This window comes from Alligator mississippiensis, chromosome 1 (assembly GCF_030867095.1).
Source record: "Alligator mississippiensis isolate rAllMis1 chromosome 1, rAllMis1, whole genome shotgun sequence".
Classification (NCBI taxonomy): Eukaryota; Metazoa; Chordata; order Crocodylia; family Alligatoridae; genus Alligator; species Alligator mississippiensis.
In genome coordinates this window covers 113,073,302-113,092,715 of record NC_081824.1, presented here as the reverse complement: position 1 = coordinate 113,092,715, position 19,414 = coordinate 113,073,302, and the positions used below count along the sequence as shown (strand labels likewise).

General features: G+C 44.4%; 1 protein-coding gene across 1 annotated transcript in view; it reads left to right on the top strand.

Moving 5' to 3' along the window:
- The window catches only part of SAMD3 (sterile alpha motif domain containing 3), a 67,207-nt gene that overhangs the window by 39,669 nt on the left and 8,124 nt on the right, over positions 1-19,414 (top strand). Inside the window, exon 6 of the mRNA XM_059712949.1 lies at positions 4,261-4,431. Coding sequence (XP_059568932.1) covers positions 4,261-4,431 — 171 coding nt within the window. The remainder of the gene's footprint in view (positions 1-4,260; positions 4,432-19,414) is intronic.

The window sequence follows — 19,414 nt, the reverse complement described above, 5'->3', positions numbered from 1 at the left end:
CTCTCAAGCTTACCCAGGACCGAGGTAAAACTGACTGGCCTATAGTTTCCTAGGTCCTCCTTCCTCCCTTTTTTGAAAATGGGAACCACATTGGCCCTTTTCCAGTTCTCTGGCACCATGCCAGAGCACCATGAGTGTTCGTAAAGCCGTGTCAGGGGTCCTGCAATGACCTCTGCTAATTCCCTCAGTGCTCTGGAGTGGAGATGGTCAGGACCTGCTGATTTAAATACGTCCAGTCCCTCCAGAAGTTCCCTGACTAGGTTCTCACTGACCCTAGGCCTGGGTGTGCCTCCTCTGGGATCTACAAGGGTCCCTGGGGGAGGGGGGGGGAGAGAAGGGGTGACCCAGTCCCTGCTCAGAAAAATGGAGGCAAAGAAATTGTTAAATAGGTTAGCTTTGCTGTCTGGTGCGATGACCAGATTTCCTAGCATGTCCTGCAGAGGCCCCTTGTTACCTGGTACTTTCTTTTTACCCCCTATGTATTTAAAAAAGGACTTCTTGTTGTCCTTGATCCGGGTAGCTAGTCCCAGTTCCATCTCCACTTTGGCCTTCCTGACTCCCCCCCCCAGCCCCAAGCAACAGAGGTATAGTCCTCCCTGGTGATAGCCCCTCACTTCCATTGGGTGTACACCTCCTTTTTAGCTAGGAGATGTTCTTGGGTGCTTTTGGTGAGCCATGGGGGCTCTTGTGCCCTCTTGCCCCCTTTGATCCGTGTTGGGATTACCTCCCTTTGGGCTTGGAGGATTGTCTCCTTAAGGAACGACCACTCTTACTGGACACTCAACTCCCCTCCTCTCCGGGACCTCAGTGCCTCCCTGACTATTCTCCTCACCTCATTGAAATCTGCCCTCCTGAAATCCAGGGCTGCTGCCTTGCAGCAGGCCTTCGCCATGTTGCGCTGGATGGTGAATTCCAGCAGGTGATGATCGCTGTTGCCCAGGTGGTCAAGTACTCGCAGACTCCTTACCAGGTTGTCGCCCATGGCCAGGACCAGATCCAACAAGGCATCTCCCCTGGTGGGGCTGCGCACCTCCTGGGTTAGATGGAGGTCCTATATCTTGACTAGGAACCTACGTTAGTGGTCAGACCTGGCTTACTGCTCTTCCCAGCACATGTCTGGAAAGTTCAGGTCACCCATGATAACCACGTCCTTTGAACTAGCTGCCTCCGTGAGCTGACTTAAGAATTCCCCGTCTAGCTCTTCCCCTTGATTGGAGAAGTGATAGTGACTCATCTCTCTAAGAAATGGAAGATTTTTTTTAATGTACTTGTATGGTGAGGAGGGGGACTGTTCAGATGTACTACAGGAAGCATATTTCCTTTTGTTATCAACATAGAAATATCCACAGGTGGATGGAACCTGATAATGAATAAGCATAGGCAGTATGAGATTCTACTGTACTAATTGTAGCCATTGTAGAGCATCTCACTTGGGAACCACAGTCCAATTAATCACATAGATTGGTGCAGGGAAGGGAGCTAGATACAAAAATAGGACTGTAAGCTACTTCACATTTGTCTGTGTTGTATCCCTTGTTACTGTCATATTTCATTGCCTGCATATATTGATGCAAAGGCAAGATGCAGTTGATGGCAATCTAAAGACTGTGGGCAGTCTTTTAAAGTACTCAAATGGCACCTACACAGTTGCATAACTGCTATTTTTTTCACTTATGCAAATGCTCCTGTGTGTGTCTATTGAGCACATTCCTTTCTGTTTTTAGCCCAGTGGTTTGGGCACTTACCCAGGAAGTGGAAAACCTAGGTTGTAGGTTAGAGTACAACCAGGGCTAGAGTACTGTGCTGGAAAGTCAGAAAAATGAGGACGACTTAAGAGCTTGACTGTCCTGCTTCCTGGGCGATTGCCTTGGGCACTTGACTTCCTTTCCATTTTCTTGTCCTTATGACAAGGTGTTTAGCAGAATTTGCAGATTTGTTGTAATCTGACAGGGCTGCACCATGAGCACATCTGTTATGGCCTCAAACTTGCAACCTCTGGGCTTTCAACCATGTACCCAGCCCAGCCACTTGACTATTTGGCAAAAGAATGGAAGTGTCCTTCTTGCTCTACTGCCCCCTCTAGTCACAGACTTTTGCTGGGTAGATTTTCATAATTTGTGCTTTCCCCGCTGTGACTGGCTTTCCCCGCTGTGGCTGGCTTCGGTTGCATTTTTTTTTTTTTTTTTTTTTTTAATATGCCGGTACCACCGTCAAGTTTTGCTGTATTTTTCTTCTTTGGGGATCAGCTTCCCCACCCCTTTACTCGCCTGCTAGGAATATGCTATGAGTTATCTGATTCTTAAGAAACAGGGATGTTGACCCACAGGTTCCCAGACAGGCTCCAGGCTCACCACCTGTAGGATAATGAGGTATTACCTTAAAGGCAAAAATGCATGTTCCTACCTCCCCTTGATGTGCCCTGTGACTCGCAGATGGTTTTAAAAATGTGTCTTTATGTTGGGGGTCTCAGCCATTGGGGCTTGCTCTCTCTCTCTCTAGCTAGGCCTGTCAGTCAAAACCCACTAATCAGGGCTTGACTCCAAGGCTCTAGCTCTCTAACTCACTTGGGCTCAAGGCCCTCCGTTCCATGCTGTCTGCGACACCAGGCCTACTGACCCTTCTACACTGCGTGTCCCTGTAGTGCCAGACTGTTGGGGCCTCAGCCCCTTTCGGCTTTGCCCCTCTTTCTGTAGTTAGGGCCTTTCACCTAAGTCTACCCGCTAGGACCTGGCTTCAAGGCTCCTATCTTGCCTTCAAGCGACTTTGGGCTCGTGGCCCTAGTGTGGCACCCCTAGTGCAGCAGGGCTTCTCGAGCCCTCTATCACAGTGCCCCTTGCTGCTAATAGGGTCTCCTCCACCCCTACAGCCTCAACCACAAACCACCGGCCTTTTTAACATCAAATGTAAACCATAGGCTCCTATGGCTATATAATGAAAATAATAATAAAGAAATAAGAGAGGCAAAGTGCCCACTTACTTTATGTGATTGTCCTTCTGTCTCACAGCGTGGTGTATTTTTCCCAAAGCTGCAGCTGCACCATAGTCCTCAGGATCCCCCTCTCTGCTCTCTCTCTGGCTTCCTCCACTTGCAGTTTATATGGTTCTGGCCTTCCCCTTCCTGTCACCTGACCAGCAGGCGGGGCTTGATACTTAACCCCTACTCGACCGGCCAGCCGTGCCTGGAAGGTTCTGGATTTAAAGGGACCGCCCTATTTCTTGGTAATAGGGCTAGGGTTCCCTGTTACACCTGCCTTTGCATGTACAGCCAGATACCTGTTGCATGTTTAGTAGTTATATGGATAGTCGCATGTCTACACTGTGCATAGAGTAGGGTTGTGAATTGTGTAACTATGAGAAATGGCAGTTTTGCAGCTGGTTAGCTGCCATTTGGAGACATAAAATGAGCTGGAATTCAGGTCCAATAAATACTGAAGCATTTATATGAAGCAGGATGATAGTGGAGTAAGCAGAATATCTAAGAAGACTCTTTGAGGATCTACAATTAACATCCATTGATTCTAAAGGATGTTTTCCAAAGTTAAAAAAACCTCCATAGGATAATAGACCCATTTGAGTTCTGTCTTGACTTTCTCTTTCTCATGTCTTTGTGACAAGTTATTTAGCAGAATTTGCAGATTCTTTGGAATCTGACATGGCCGTGTTGTGAGTGCTTTTGCTATGACCTGCAACTCTCAACTTTCAGCTGTTCACCCCAGTGTCCACAACACCAGGGTGGGGTACTCTAAGGTGATTATTGGATATCTTAAAACATTTAAAAAAACAGAAAAATGAGTTGTTGCCATCCCCTAGTAGCAGGTACACAATTGATATTTTCAGAAAAATTTGGCTTGGGGTGATAGGTTTGGGAGTGAACAGCGAAGAGCCTCAGACAGTATCTTTTAACATCTTGTTTTAATAAGCATTCTTTTATTTATCCCTCTTGCGTTATCAGTTCATGCAGAAGTATAAAATATAATTCATAGGATGCTGCTGACCTTGGGAGATAAAGTTGAGAAAGAGATTTCTGAATTGCAGCTCGCCTGTGGCTTCAAGCACATTCTTTAGCTTGTACAATTGTTTGCTGTTTTTTGAGGTGGCCGTTTCATGTTGAGATAAGGTGTCGTTAAAGAAGCTTGCCGAAAATGTGTGTCTAACACAACTTGTCAGTAATGCCTTTACCTGGAAAAAGAGGGAAATATCCTGCTTTAGGAATGAAGTACGCTTCTCAAAGATACTAACAATGTTGGCTTTCTTGTACAGTTGCTATGGAAACGAGCCCTTAAAGATCGCTTCAAATATGTGCGGAGACCAATTGAAGATGATGAGCAGGTTCTGAGGAACAAATGCAAGTTTGGCCACAGGAGAGGACAGACTAGGAAGTCTGCTGCTGCTGAAAGCAGATGTGATGAAATCCAAGTGGTACAGATAAAGGTAAGGTTTCTGTCTCAGTCTATAAATAGTATGTATGGGTCCTATAAGCTTCCTTAGGCTCCAGTATGGCAGTAAGCCACAGCCTGCCATAGAAGGGAGTATGGAGAGGCCACTCCTTATTAAAGGGCTGACCGTGTTGGTCAGAAAAGAGGAGACTAGGTTATGACCCCCATTCCTTTCTGGGGAATCGTACAGTGACACTGAGAAACCCAAAACAGGTGATCCTCTGTTGTCTTGCACCATTGCTTGTAGCACCAGCTAAATGGATATAAAATAGTATTTGCCTTCCTAAAATACTTTCATTCCATTTGTTTGACTTCAAGAGTGTCTTTCTTGACTTCAGCAGTAACTAAGGGCTTAGATATTTGGAGGAAAGAATAATCAAAGATATGCAAACCAACAGAAACTAAGACAAATAACACACTGATTTTATCCAAGGGAGGTCACACCAGGCTTAATAAATAGCCTTTAGATAAGGGCAAGGTAGTGGACTTAGTTTATCTAGATTTAAGCAAAGATTTTTGATATTGAGCCCTGTGGGAAATGATTGGCCAAATGGAGAGAATGGGGGCCAATACTACAAACACGAGGAGGGAGGTAAAGGAGACTACACTGGGTTACGTGGAAGAGTGGGTTTTCAGACTGGAGAGTGATCGCTAGTGAGGTTCCTTGGGGATTGGTTTTAGGGTCTGCTTTCTTTGTGCAATTCATGCAATTCATGCAATTTTTATACAGTGCCAGTGCCAGGCTAGGTGGTGTCGTTCCTCACCTCGCCCACCCTCCATCTTCCTTGGGAGTACTGAACATGGCCACAGCTATGTTTGGGAGTTTTGACTGAGGTGCATTTGCACATGTGTTAAAAAATCTCCTGGCTGGGGGATCTTGCTCTGTTCCAGATCAAACCAATCAACACATTTGAGGGTAGGAAGGAATTTTCCCCTTGGGTTACATCCACAAGGACTAAATACTTTTTGCCTTCCTTTCTAGTCTGGGGAATTAATTGGTCCTCTCCTTGGATCCTCTGACCATACAAATGCAGTGGGTGCCAGTGTTTTTGGCAGGCTTGCCACAAATTAGACACACTCCCTCCCTGAGTGCCACTCCAATTCTTTTCCCCTGCCTGATCTCCAGCTTTGCTTCCTGCCCTGTGCTCCCTGCCTGATCTTCTGCTCTTCCTTCTGCTTCTTGCCATATCTCCTGCTCTGCTGCCTGTCTCCCACCCTGATCTGTTACATGCCATGCACACAGGCTGCCCATGCCACTTGTGACACTCATGCCACAGGTTGACAACCCCTGAATTAATCAATTATTTGCAGTTGCAGTGGCAGGGTACAGTCAGTGCCCTTGTCTCCCAGGCTTTTTATCAGTTGAATGCTGTGTGGCATTCTGTGTGTTTCTAATTGTGTGCCTTGTAATTGTGATGTATGAGGATTTGGAGTATATGATAAATAGGGATCTTTGCCCATGAGTGCAGAGGCTCAATAGCCCAGCTCAGTGTACCAGTCATGTTGCAGGTTTTGGAGTGCAGACCAATAGACGCTCGGGCTCAAGAACTACAGTTGTACAAACGCAGCTGAGTTCTCCATGTGCAAAGAAGAATGCATGTGCACACTTGACTAGATGCTGAGTAACCAACCTTTTATCCTCATACCATATGCCTCTTTGTGGTATGCTGAAAAGCAATTTGTGTATTGCTGTAGAGGGTTCTGGTGAACATAACAGGCAGTTCCTTTATTTCCTTTTAAATAGAGTTTCTATTCCAGAAAGAGCCATTACTGTCTTGTGTTTTAAAATGTACTAATTAATTTATACATTTTCATGCAAGCATGCATTTTTCAATTATACTTTACAAATTCTCTTACCACCTATTTCAATAAGGCAATTAAATACACAGTTAAACATTAAACTATGCACTTCTGTGAATGTGTTAAAAATCAAGACACACAATCAAATATTTGGCCTTTAGTTTGATCTAAATATGTCCATCCACTCCTGGAAAGGAGAACCCAATGCTCCCTTTGGTTTTGTGGTCACACTTGCCTCCTCTTGCTTCCATGTAGCTGCATGGTTGCTTCGTCTGCTGCATTGTTCAAATATATTATTTAGTTTTTGTTTGTTTTATAGTTTGGGGAAGGACTCAAACTGTTCCGCTGAGGAAGGAACAACAGTTTCAAACAGAGAACTCAGTTCAGTAGCATTGAAATGATGGACATTTCTCACTGGTATTTCTTCTGTCCTTGTCTATTTTAGAATAAGTGTCTTGGGCTTTTAGTGTCTGTTATCTCTCAGGATACTCAACACTTTACTTTTTTTATTTATTCTTTATCAAAAACACCAAGGAAAATTAAAATGCAAAAATTATTAATGCAACCTTTAAATTTGAAACAACAGTCTTGTAAAATTAAGGACTTTGCACATTATTTCCTTATGTATGTATCACTACATAGCAACCAAATACATCTGGCTCAGAGGTCCTTGCAGTTTCGTGATTTAGAAACTGCAAACACACACTATTGAGCAAGTGTTCTAGCATCCTTTTAGGCAAGTGCCTTTTTGGTTTTGTTGTTTGTTAATAAGAACACAAAGAGAGGCATGCATCCAAGGTGCTGGCCATCCTGCCATGAATTCAAATTGCAGAATGCATATTCTACTCTTATATCCTTACAGAACTTAATATTCCACAGACAAAAGGAACTGGTAAGTGCAATACTACCAACACATCCAGTCTTCTTTATCTCCTTTCTACTGACTGGAAAAACAGATGGGCCTGAATATGTGGGCTAGAGGGCAACATGGTGGGTACTTGAGACCACAAGAGTGGGAGCAAATTCCAAAATGAAGGGACCCCTCTAGAGAATAACATGCCAGAGAACTCCAGTTTTTGTGTCAGACTACAACCGGGTCTGTATGAACCTGTGAGAGACTCTCCAATAGGCAGGTCCCAGGCCAGTTAGAACTTCGTAAGTCAAAGCCAGCTGGTAACCAGTGAAAATTTAAGAGCACATCTGTTCATAATGGTTGATCTGCTTGCCAAATGTACAGCTGATTTCCATACCATGTTCCAGCTTTTGCACAGACTTAAGATGCAGCAGCTCTATGGTGTATACTTTGTAGCAGTTCACTTTTCAACTGTTAACAGCAGAAAGGTGAGATCCTTGCCTAAAAGAATGCTAGTAGAGCCAAAGCCTATTCCACCTATTGGCCATCTCAGCAGACTTCTGATTCTGTTCCACCCCATTCAAGTCCTGAAAATTAATTGATGCATCTACTTTTGAATCACACCACCATCTTACTTTTGAAATTTAGTCACAAAAAGGCAGTGAAGAGGAGGAGGACTAGCTCACCTTCACTGCATTGAGCAGGGTGGAACAGAATAGAATGAGAATCGCACTTAGGAACTTCAGTCCATATTTGTGCCAAAGAGTGGAAGTAGAATCTGACCCCTAGTTTTTGTAGTCAGAGTTGGGTTTGGGTTAACAAACAACACCCTTGACCACTGGTGTCCAAAAGGCATGACAAGGGCCAGGGACAGACATGCATTTGTAGTGCTACAAGTGCTGCAGCACTTAATGGTGCTACTAAAAATTACCCCTGTGTGGGTTGTACATATGTTCACAGCCTCCAGGCTGGAGTGTTACAAAGTCACTGCACAGGTGTGCTTTCCAACCAGCGGACAATAGGAAGTTGTTCCTCTGCTTCTTCCCACCTCCAGGAGCCTGCTGGTGAGCCCAGTCACTCACAGCCTGCCATCTCCTCTTCTCAGAAAGGTGGTTCACCAGGCAGGTTGTTAGTAGTGGACAAACAATGTCTGAGCATGACTGGAGAGAGTGATTGGTAGGCACTGGTGCCTGCCACCCCAGAGGGGCAGCAGTGGTCTTGGGCAGTAGGAGGGCAAGCAGAGCTACAGCGTCCTGCTATCTAGAGGAAGCAGGGCTTTTAAGGTAAAAACAGATGTTGCCAAATGAGTTCTTTGCATCTCTATTCCTAGACACAGACCAAGACAAATCTCCCAGTTGGACCATAGATAGACACAGGAGGGACACAACTGTTAGCCTAGACTTAGTGAAGGGGCACTTGGAGGGGCTGGATGTGTTCAAATCAGTGGGCCCAGATGAACTTCATCCAAGGGTGCTGAAGGAATTGGCCAGTGTCATACCAGAGCCACTGGCACAGCTGTTTGAGAACTCATGGTGCTCCAGTCAGGTCCCAGAGGACTGGAAAAGGGCCAATTTGGTCCCTATTTTCAAGAAGGGGAGGAGGGAGGAACTGGGAAGCTATAGGCCGGTTAGTCTCGCCTCTATCCTTGGGAAAACTCTGGAAAAAATCATTAAGGATCATATTTGCGGGAGCCCAGCAGGAGAAATAATGCTGAAAAGAAATCAGCATGGATTCATTGCAAGCAGATCCTGCCTGACAGTGAGGCCCTAAGGGACTGTGACCACAGGGAGAGGGGAGTTCAAGAAGAGTGGTTGCTCCTCAAGGGAGCGATCCTCAATGCACAAACTAAGTCTATTCCATCTCGGAGGAAAGGCAGCAAGAGGGCACAGCAGCCCCCCTGGCTCTCCAGGGACCTAGCAGACCTCCTGAGGCTAAAAAGAAAGGCCTACAAAGGATGGAGGATGGGAGTCACCTCCAAGGAGGATTATTCTGCACTGGTCCAGTCCTGTAGGGAGCAGACTAGGAAAGCCAAGGCTGCAACTGAACTCCAGCTAGCTTTGAGCATCAAGGACAATAAAAAGTCCTTTTTCAGATATGTGGGGAGCCGGAGGAAAAGCAGGGGCAACGTTGGACCCCTGCTGAACCAGATGGGGCAACTGACAACTGACGCCCAGGAAAAAGCCAACCTATTAAATAGGTACTTTGCGTCAGTCTTTCATCAGCCCCATGGGACGCCCATGCCCGCTACTGGGCCGGGAAGTCCGGGTGAGGGTGATCCCCTGCCCTCCATTAATGCTGACTTTGTGAAGGAACATCTTGAGAAGCTGGACACCTTCAAGTCAGCCGGCCCTGACAATCTTCACCCCAGGGTACTCAAGGAGCTGGCGAGCATCATAGCCCAGCCTCTAGCGCAGATCTTTGAAAACTCTTGGCGCTCTGGTGTAGTGCCCGAAGACTGGAAGAAGGCCAATGTGGTGCCTATCTTCAAGAAAGGGAGGAAAGTGGATCCGGCTAACTATAGGCCCATCAGCCTGACTTCTATCCCGGGGAAGATCTTAGAAAAGTTTATTAAGGAGGCCATCCTTAATGGACTGGCCGACGCCAACATCTTAAGGGATAGCCAGCACGGGTTTGTTGCGGGTAGGTCTTGCTTGACCAATCTCATTTCCTTCTATGACCAGGTGACCTATCACCTGGACAAGGGAGATGAGATTGATGTCATATATCTTGACTTCGAAAAAGCCTTCGATCTGGTGTCCCATGATCGTCTCTTGGAGAAACTGGCCAATTGTCGCCTTGGGTCCTCCACGATCCACTGGCTGGAAAATTGGCTCCGGGGTCGGACCCAGAGGGTAGTAATTGATGGAAGTCACTCATCGTGGTGTCCTGTGACCAGTGGGGTCCCCCAGGGCTCTGTCCTTGGACCCATACTGTTCAACATCTTCATTAATGATGTGGACACTGGAGTCAGAAGCGGACTGGCCAAGTTCGCCGATGACACCAAACTTTGGGGCAAAGCATCCACACCAGAAGACAGGCGGATGATCCAGGCTGACCTGGACAGGCTCAGCAAGTGGGCGGATGAGAATCTGATGGTGTTCAACGCCGATAAATGCAAGGTTCTTCACCTTGGGAAAAAAAACCCGCAGCATCCTTATAGGCTTGGCAGTGCTATGCTGGCTAGCACTATGGAAGAAAGAGACTTGGGGGTCATCATTGACCACAAGATGAACATGAGCCTGCAATGTGATGCTGCGGCTAGTAAAGCGACCAAAATGCTGGCTTGCATCCATAGATGCTTCTCAAGCAAATCCCGGGACGTCATTCTCCCCCTGTACTCGGCCTTAGTGAGGCCGCAGCTGGAGTACTGTGTCCAGTTTTGGGCTCCACAATTCAAAAAGGATGTGGAGAAGCTTGAGAGAGTCCAGAGAAGAGCCACACGCATGATCAGAGGTCAGGGAAGCAGACCCTACGATGACAGGCTGAGAGCCCTGGGGCTCTTTAGCCTGGAAAAGCGCAGGCTCAGGGGTGATCTGATGGCCACCTACAAGTTTATCAGGGGTGACCACCAGTATCTGGGGGAACGTTTGTTCACCAAAGCGCCCCAAGGGATGACGAGGTCGAATGGTCACAAACTACTTCAAGATCGTTTCAGGCTGGACATAAGGAAGAATTTCTTTACTGTCCGAGCCCCCAAGGTCTGGAACAGCCTGCCACCGGAGGTTGTTCAAGCGCCTTCATTGAACACCTTCAAGATGAAACTGGATGCTTATCTTGCTGGGATCCTATGACCCCAGCTGACTTCCTGCCCTTTGGGCGGGGGGGCTGGACTCGATGATCTTCCGAGGTCCCTTCCAGCCCTAATGTTTATGAAATCTATGAAATCTATGACTAATCTTGTTTCATTTTATGACCAGGTCACAAAATGCTTAGACGCAGGAGTCAAGGTAGATGTCATCTACGTAGACTTTAAGAAGGCCTTCAATACGGTATCACATTCTGTTTTTGTAAATAAACTGACAGGCTGTGATGTAGATGATTACACGGTCAGGTGGGTGGCAAACTGGCTTAGGGGTCACACCCAGAAAGTGGTGGAGGATGGGTCGTTATCGACCTGGAAAGATGTGGGCAGTGGACTTCCATAAGGCTCGATCCTTGGACCAGCGCTATTCAATGTCTTCATCAGTGACTTGGATGAGGGCGTGGAGAGCACCCTGTCCAAGTTTGCAGATGATACCAAATTATGGGGCAAATTTAACAGACTGGAGGGTAGGGAACAGATCCAGGAGGATCTGGAGAGGTTGGAAAAATGGGCAGAACAAAATAGGATGTTCAACAAAGACAAATGCAAAGTGCTGCACCTGGGTAAAAAGAACCACTAACACACTTACAGGCTGGGGGAGGACCTTCTTAGCAGCATGGAAGTGGAAAGGAATCTTGGAGTCATAGTTGACTCCAAGATGAACATGAGTCGTCAACGTGATGAAGTGATCAACAAGGATAACTGCACTTTATCATGCATTAGCAGATTCATGATGAACAGGTCCAGGGAGGTGATGCTTCCCCTCTATGCAGTATTGGTCAGGCCACAGTCGGAGTACTGCATCCAGTTTTGGGCACTGCACTTCAAGAGGGCTGCAGAGAAGCTTGAGAGGGTTCAGAGGAGGGGCACTCATATGGTCAGAGGCCTGCAGGCAAAGCCTTACGAAGAGAGACTGAAGGACCTAGATCTTTTCAGCCTTCACAAGAGAAAGGTGAGAGGTGATCTTGTGGCTGCCTATAAATTCATCAGGGGAGGGCAGCATGGAATAGGAGATGCTCTATTTACTAGGGCACCCCCTGGAGTAACTAGGAACAATGGCCACAAATTAATGGAGAGCAGATTTAGGTTGGACATTAGAAAGAACTTCTTCACAGTAAGGGTTGCCAGAATCTGGAATGGGCGTCCAAGAGAGGTAGTGCTCTCCCCTGCCCTGGGGGTCTTCAAGAGGAGACTGGGCAAGCACCTAGCTGGGGTCATCTGACCCCTGCGCTCTTTCCTGCCCAGGGCAGGGGGTCCAACTCAATGAGCTACTGAGGTTGCTTCCAACCCTAACATCTGTGAATCTATGAATCAGATCTCTGGTTGCTGTTATGTTATGACTTTCTTTTTTCAGGGTATGCAATTTCCACTGCTTGTATGTTAATATAAGGTGCAAAGTACAGGTTGTCACTCTCTTTAAAAACAAACAAAGAAACAAAAACAAAACAAAATTAATCTTATTTGCCTCTTCAGTCAATTTGACAATTTGCAGACCAAGAATCACTCATTGCCAATAAACTCTTTTAAAATGTGTGGTTAGTGCTGGTACACCTGTCTAGTCTTGAATGTGTCCATCTGGCTCTAGAGGGTAGTTACATGGCGCTAATGGAGTGAGAGCCGACTTTTAAGATTTCTTCTGATTATATGTAAGATTTGTTCCAAATTACTCTGGTTCTGATGAAGAAATAGTTTTTGTTTCCTAGTTACCCATTTTTTTGATTCAGATATTCAGAAAAAAGGGGAGGTGGAGAGACCTACCATCAACAGTAGGATTAGGGGTGCTTCATGCTGCATGCTTTCTGAGTCTGCTGACAAGTGAGCAGGGCATCTCTTCTACCTCAGGAGGAACGTATACCCAGCAAGGCCTTCATCTGCTGTTTCTGCTTATACTGCATTCAAATTTCAGTAATGCCAACCCTAGTGCTGACAGCGCTGACACCAGCTACCAGGCATCCACATGTGATGAATAGTAAATGTGCACTGACTGGTACTGAACTTATGGTGCCCTGAATGCACAAGGTCTTAAAACATCCTTGAAAGAAATTTTCTAAGCCCTCATTGACACTGATGGCTGGGAAAAAGTTAGTGACTGCAAGATGAAGCAGCAAAGACAACACAAGACAAGGCAGCAGCAATACAGACTTCAATGCTGGGCCTATGCCAGCACTTGTCACCAGTACCAAGTCACTTCTTTCTCACTGCTGAGCAGCCATGACACAGGAACTGAAATATGCCATTACTACAAATTGGAGACACTAATTTCACATTGCAATAAAGATAGGGCTGATCGGCAGTGTCTAGCTGCTTTCCCTGAGGCCCTTACATCTATTGTGCAATTACTGGTTAATTGCACAATAAATTTAGACATGCAGCATGTGCAAAGTAATTAATGTACAATAAAAGTAGCCAACAAGCCATAAAAATGACCAAAAAGTCTCAAAATTGGTGCTTGGAAAAATGTAGAACATGTTTATAGCTGATTTCTATTAAGCTTTAATTTGAACATGTGGCATCTCACAGATAGGGTGATAGTATTTGGCCAGGCCCTCCAGCATTCCAGGGTAGATTGCTTTCTTCCTGCAAGAGAACTCGCTGTGAATCATGCTGAACTGCTGCCCCAGAGCCCAGTAGCAGAAGATGTCATGACCAAGGATCCTGGTTTTCTCTGATTTAAAAAAATCCCCAATTTTTGGTTAAAAAAAAGTAACCCCAGATCTACATTTTTCCATGATTAAAATGAAATGTCAAATATCTCTATCTATCTACCTATCTAGATATAGATATATAAATATAGATATCCATATCTTATAAGCTATAAAGCTATATCTATTGATTGATAGATAGATATGTCTATATATAGATATCTATATGTCTATATAGGCAGCTATATAGATATATAAGTGGTGTTTCATTTTAATCATGGAAAAAAGTGGTCTGGGGCTACTTTTTTAAACCAAAAATTGGGGATTTTTTTAAATCGGAAAAAAACAGGATTCCTGGTCATGACTTACTGCCACTCTCCTCCTTTCTTCAACCAATCTTAAGTCTGCTGCTTTAAGAAGCCATTAGCACCTCTATGAAAGCCAAGGAGTAAACAAATACTTAAGTGACATGCTTTACTTCTCTGACACAGAGGGAGATGGGAAGGGAATTTGTTCAGAAATGTGGGGGCAGGATAATCACATACAAAGAAGAACCTAATAAGGTCCCTGGATAATTCAAAACCTGCTGCGCCTTCCCTCCCTCCTCCACCCCATCCCACTGCCCTTCTCCTGGGTCTCCCCAGATCTGCATGAGGGCTGGGGGGAGCAGCTCCTTACTGGGGGGAAGCCCAGGCGACTTCTTATTCCCAGACAGCTGAAGAGATAGATGACAACCCCTGGCAGCAGCTTTCTAACTCCCCTGACTGGCAAGTGCTGGCAGAGCAAATTATCAAGATACTTTTTCCTTTCTGGATAGCTTGTCCTTTCAATGTGAAGCAGGTCACGTGGCATGACAGTTTCCATGACGTGATATTACCTTCATGGAAATAATATCTGATAGGGACCTGAGTATACTGAAATGATCAAAAGCATAGTCTGATCTCATTTTTTCTGCAAAATGGCACCATGTTTAAAATTTTTTCGGGATGCTACCAGCTTAATTGACTGATGATGTATAGATGACCTAGAGTCTTCCCTAGATTTTAATTCAGTTGACTAAAATGCAACTTATAAACTAAGTTTGTCCCCATTCTTGCTGGCCAACTAGCTACTGCTGGACATGGCTGTCACAGAATTCAAATTGTGTTCAAACAGTATTCATCCAAAAAATTTAAGTCAATGTAGTTGGTACACGCAGCTATAAAGGGATCATTTTATTACTGAATGGCAGCCACTTTTCTACTGAAATGACTTTTCATTTCATTTGCCTCTCTTTTCATTTACTGTAAGTCATCTTGTAACAAGCTGGAAGATAAAGGAAGATGTGCGTAGGTAAAGTAAGAAGAAATCAGTATGTAGTTCTTTGAATGTTTAAGATTTTCTCATTTCATTTTATTCAAGCATACAGCATATAATGGCTTGTTCACTGCTCTTCCTTGGTAAGACTTTATTTGGTAAATGTGTATAGGAAAAAAATGTTCTGAAATATGCTGTTTCAGTAATAAGGTCATTATATACAGAACATATTCTGCTGCAAGCATGAAGTTTAACACATTTTTGTAATAGAAGAAATCTTTTGATGTTAGACTTTAATAAATTTGTATGGATATAAATTATTTATGCCTTAAACAATGCTAGATTTTCCTTAATCTATCAAAACCCTCAAATACAATATGAATAAAACTACTTAAAAATACTGAACAAGTGTAAAGAAATAATTTTTCCACCTTTATACTTTTAGCAAGTTAGGCTATGAAAGCAACTATTGATCCACAAGCATGTGTTAGTTCAACATGCTGCACTCCTGTAATGACTCTCTGCTGAGAACAATTACTGGATAAACTAACATGGCAGTGGAGTCCCAAGTGCCTGATCTACCGGTGATTGATGTACATGTGCCACTCTTCATTAAATATCAATTGGAATTAAAGCACATGGTGATGGAAGGATAGGTTACTTCATGTATCAACTAATCTGTACTTAAGTTGCTTGGTTAGAAGGCGATAAATGCGTAGATCTAAAAGGCTCAGGCATATCTGTGTGTTGCTGCCTTTGTGCACTAAGCTGAGAGCCTCACAACCATGCCAGTGACAGCCCTAAAAACCAGCCTGGAGTTTCAGTGGTAGATGTTGTATTTCCTTGATGTAGCATTTTACACTTCAGCGTGCTTTACACATGTTTCTTAGCTAGTCTGAAAGGATAGGAGGATCAGAGCTGCAGACAGATATACATTAAACAAGACTTTTCTTCAGTTCTTTTTAGTCAAGTTCATCATTTCTTGAATGTGAGGTTTTTGTAGGTTTTATGGTTTGGGGCATCCATCGGGATTGCATGGTATAGCTTGCCTAAGCTAGAAGTACTTGAAATCCTCGTTATTCATGGGTTCGGCATTTGCAGTTTGAAATATTCGGGAATGCTGAACCCGCATTTTAAATACACTTTATACACTTCCAGGAACCCCTTGGGAGCTCCGCACTTGCTGCCGTGCTCCCACCAGCGCCGCCGGAGCCATGCCTGTATCCCCTGAGATATGTTCTTGTATCCCCTGCGAATGGCAAGGGTCGCCTGTAGAGTTTACAATTTCAATGTGTTGGATATCATCAACCCAGTGATGCAGCCCAGGGTGAAGTTACATGTTATACTTAGGCCATACTAAGGATACTTAAATTTGAGCATTCCCACATTAAAGCTCCTTAACTCATGCTAATTACCCCTGAGCATCTCAAAGTTATGCCACTTCAGGTGAGGGTTAACTGGGTTGTGCTACCTGGCTCATGTTAGGATAATTTCTGTCTGCCCTACCGAGATAAAACAAGCAATTTGCAATCCTCCAGCAGCCCAAGATGCTTCCTTCCCACCTTCCCTCCTCCCCTGCCCCCCATTACCCTAGAGCAGGGTTAAAGATAGATGTCCTGGCTCCTAGCCATGCCCCTGCTCACCAGTCCTCTGTGGCAAGTCAGAGCTGTGGAGGCAAGAAACAGTATTAACCCTTAATATATGACTGCTCACAGGATGTTCCAACTTTAACAGCACTTGAAGTTCCACGGATTTGGTGTGGTCTGAGCGTAACGCAATTTCACTATGAGAGGTGAGTGCTTGCTGATTAATCATAGGATGCCCAGGAGTTGTCAGTATGCTGCAGCTGTGAAAAAGACCAGCACAATATCCTAAGGAACATTAGGATGTCTGCACGCAGCAGAGACAAGAGGTCCTAATAGCATTGTACAAGGAATTGTTATGACCCTTTTTAGAATAGTATGCAGTTCAGGTCTGCATTCAAAAAAGATAAATTGAAACAAATTGAAAGTAGTTCCACTAAAATAGTTAAGAGAAGGGAAATCCTTTATTATGAAAGAACATTAAAGAAGCTTGGCTTGTTTATTTTAGCAAAACAGACTGAGAGGGAATACAATCACTCAATAAAACTACAAACATGGGTCAAATATTAGGGAAGACAACAGGGTGTTTTTTAGGGCTGAAAAACAACAGTGGCACTAGGTCAAATAGCTACACACTAACTACCATAAATTTAGATTGGAACTTAAAAGCTTTCTAATGATCAGAGCAGTGCAGTCTTAGGCAAGGAGTGTACTTCTCCCTAAGACTGAACTGGTTAAGTTGATGGGTAGGATGGGAAATTTTGGCTTACAAGTCAGCATGTGTAGATGTAGAGTCGTGTAATTGCGGCCCCCAGGGCTGTACTGTAGAGTGTAGCTCTGCAATGTGGAAGGCCTCTGTAATCAGGGCATTGCTGATTGTCACTTGGGGCCAGGATGGGATTTTTTCCCTTTATGAGTGTTGCTGGCTTTTATTTCACCTTTCTCTGAGATATCGAGATATTGGGAACAGCTAAGGCTGGGGGTTCTCGACTGAGGGGCGCTGATGCTCTTGCTGGTACTAGTAACCCAGAGGTTTCTCGAATTGTTCTTCTGTTTATCGCCAAATTTGAGGCCAAGAGGGGACTTTTCTGCTGGGAGGCGTACATATGTATGGGGTGGAGGGGGGGATGGGTTGCTGCATAGGCAGTCTTTTTCCTAGGATCTTCTAATCATGTATTTACTCAGCGGTTCCCAAACTCTGACAGATCGCGCACCACCAATTTAAAACAGTACAACCTTAAGTACCACTAGCAATGTTTTCAGTTCAACCTTAAGTCTGACCAGCAAATTTTTGTCATATAATGATAATAAATCTGTTAACGTGTACACAGGTTATCTGTGCACCACTGGTGTTATGCACACCACAGATGGGAATTGCTGTATTAACTACTTTCCTGTTATTGCAGTGACAGGGCATTGGCAGTGCCCTCGTCTCCCCTGCTTTTACAATGATATGTGAAAAGGTATCCCTAATGTTTTGGATGTTGTCCATTGTAATCGCATGTGACTGTTTGAAGTGGCAATTTGGAGGATTATTTCAGATAACGATAGCCAGGGGATGCAGGGGACTTGAGCTGATAGACTAGGAGTCCCTTAGCTTACGTTCGTGTTTCACGTTTACCCATGTAAAACGTCTTAAAGCCTTCCTTGCTCTGCCAGTTCCACCAGTTCAAGAGGGATGACAAGCATGAACGAAGTGAATGGGACTGGTCCTATATCAGCTTTTTCTTTGGATCTGCAGTTACTCTAAGGCATTGTGTTATTTCTGCTGCTGTTTGTTATGAATATTTGTGAGTGTAGTTCAGCTACTGAAGTCAGTAAAGGAAGTCGCTCAGGACTGCACAGCAGAATTGCAAGAAGGATCCAGTCATCAGTTTAGCTGTGTTTGCCTTGATAGGTGTGGGTGGTGATAAAATAAAGGTCTAGTCTTACTGTTTTGTTTCTAAGAACAGGGTCCACTTGCTGTAGTCCTGCCATGCCAGATTGAATCTCTTGTGAGTGGGTTATTGAAGGTGTTTCCTTCTCCAGAAACGAGCAATTGCAGCATAGATCAGGTGTCTGAACAAACTGGTAGTCCATTGGCAGGGAGACTGGAAATGGACCCAGAAGAACCATACACAACACCAGTGCTACTTGATGTTGGAGATGACATTTGCATGTAGTTACTTGTGGTTTTTGAAGTAAAAATCATTGCTGTTTTAAAGAAGTCCTACTCTGTGCATCATGCATGTGCATGTCTGACTAGGAGGTTGACATTTTATCACATGTCCTTGTACTATGGCTGCATCGTGTTGCACAAGCTGGTATTGAATGCACTTAACATGCCACGATGTATATATTTATGCCGACAAAAACTGTCCCCTTTAACTGGAGTGTGTTTGTTAAGAAAATGCTCTAAAAGCATTTCAGATACTTCTAATCATAGTGTTGGAAAGGCCTTCAAAGGCTATCATCTCTGTATGAGATTTGCTGTTACTAAACCAACCCAGGCAGATACCTATTGAATCACTTCATGAAAATCTCCCATGAGTAAGATGTCACTAGTTTTTAATTTGTTCCATTGTACTATGGCTTATGCTGTTAGGAAGTTTTCTTCAGATTTGATCTAAATCTGCTTTGTCCTGTGTCTGAAGAAAGAAACCAGTGAGGTAGCCATGGCATATTATGAAATACTTTGCTAACAGTAACTCAGAAGGATATTAAATAGTAGCAGTAGAAGTTAGACTTCTTAAATCAACATGGCCAGGTGATTAGTACCAGAGAGCTTTAAGAGATAATCAAGGAGGTATTGTGGTGGAGGTAAGGGCAAATGAGTTTCATACCCCTGATCTAAATGACATGGTAGTGGTATTCCCCAAGCCCTTCCTAAACAAATATCCTCACCATTGTGCTCCTACCATCCGAGCTGTACCGGTGGGGTACTAGTATAAGTGCAGCCCTAGAGTGAATTATCTGACCAGTACTCCTTTTTCCATATATGTATCCCAGGGTCATTTCGACAC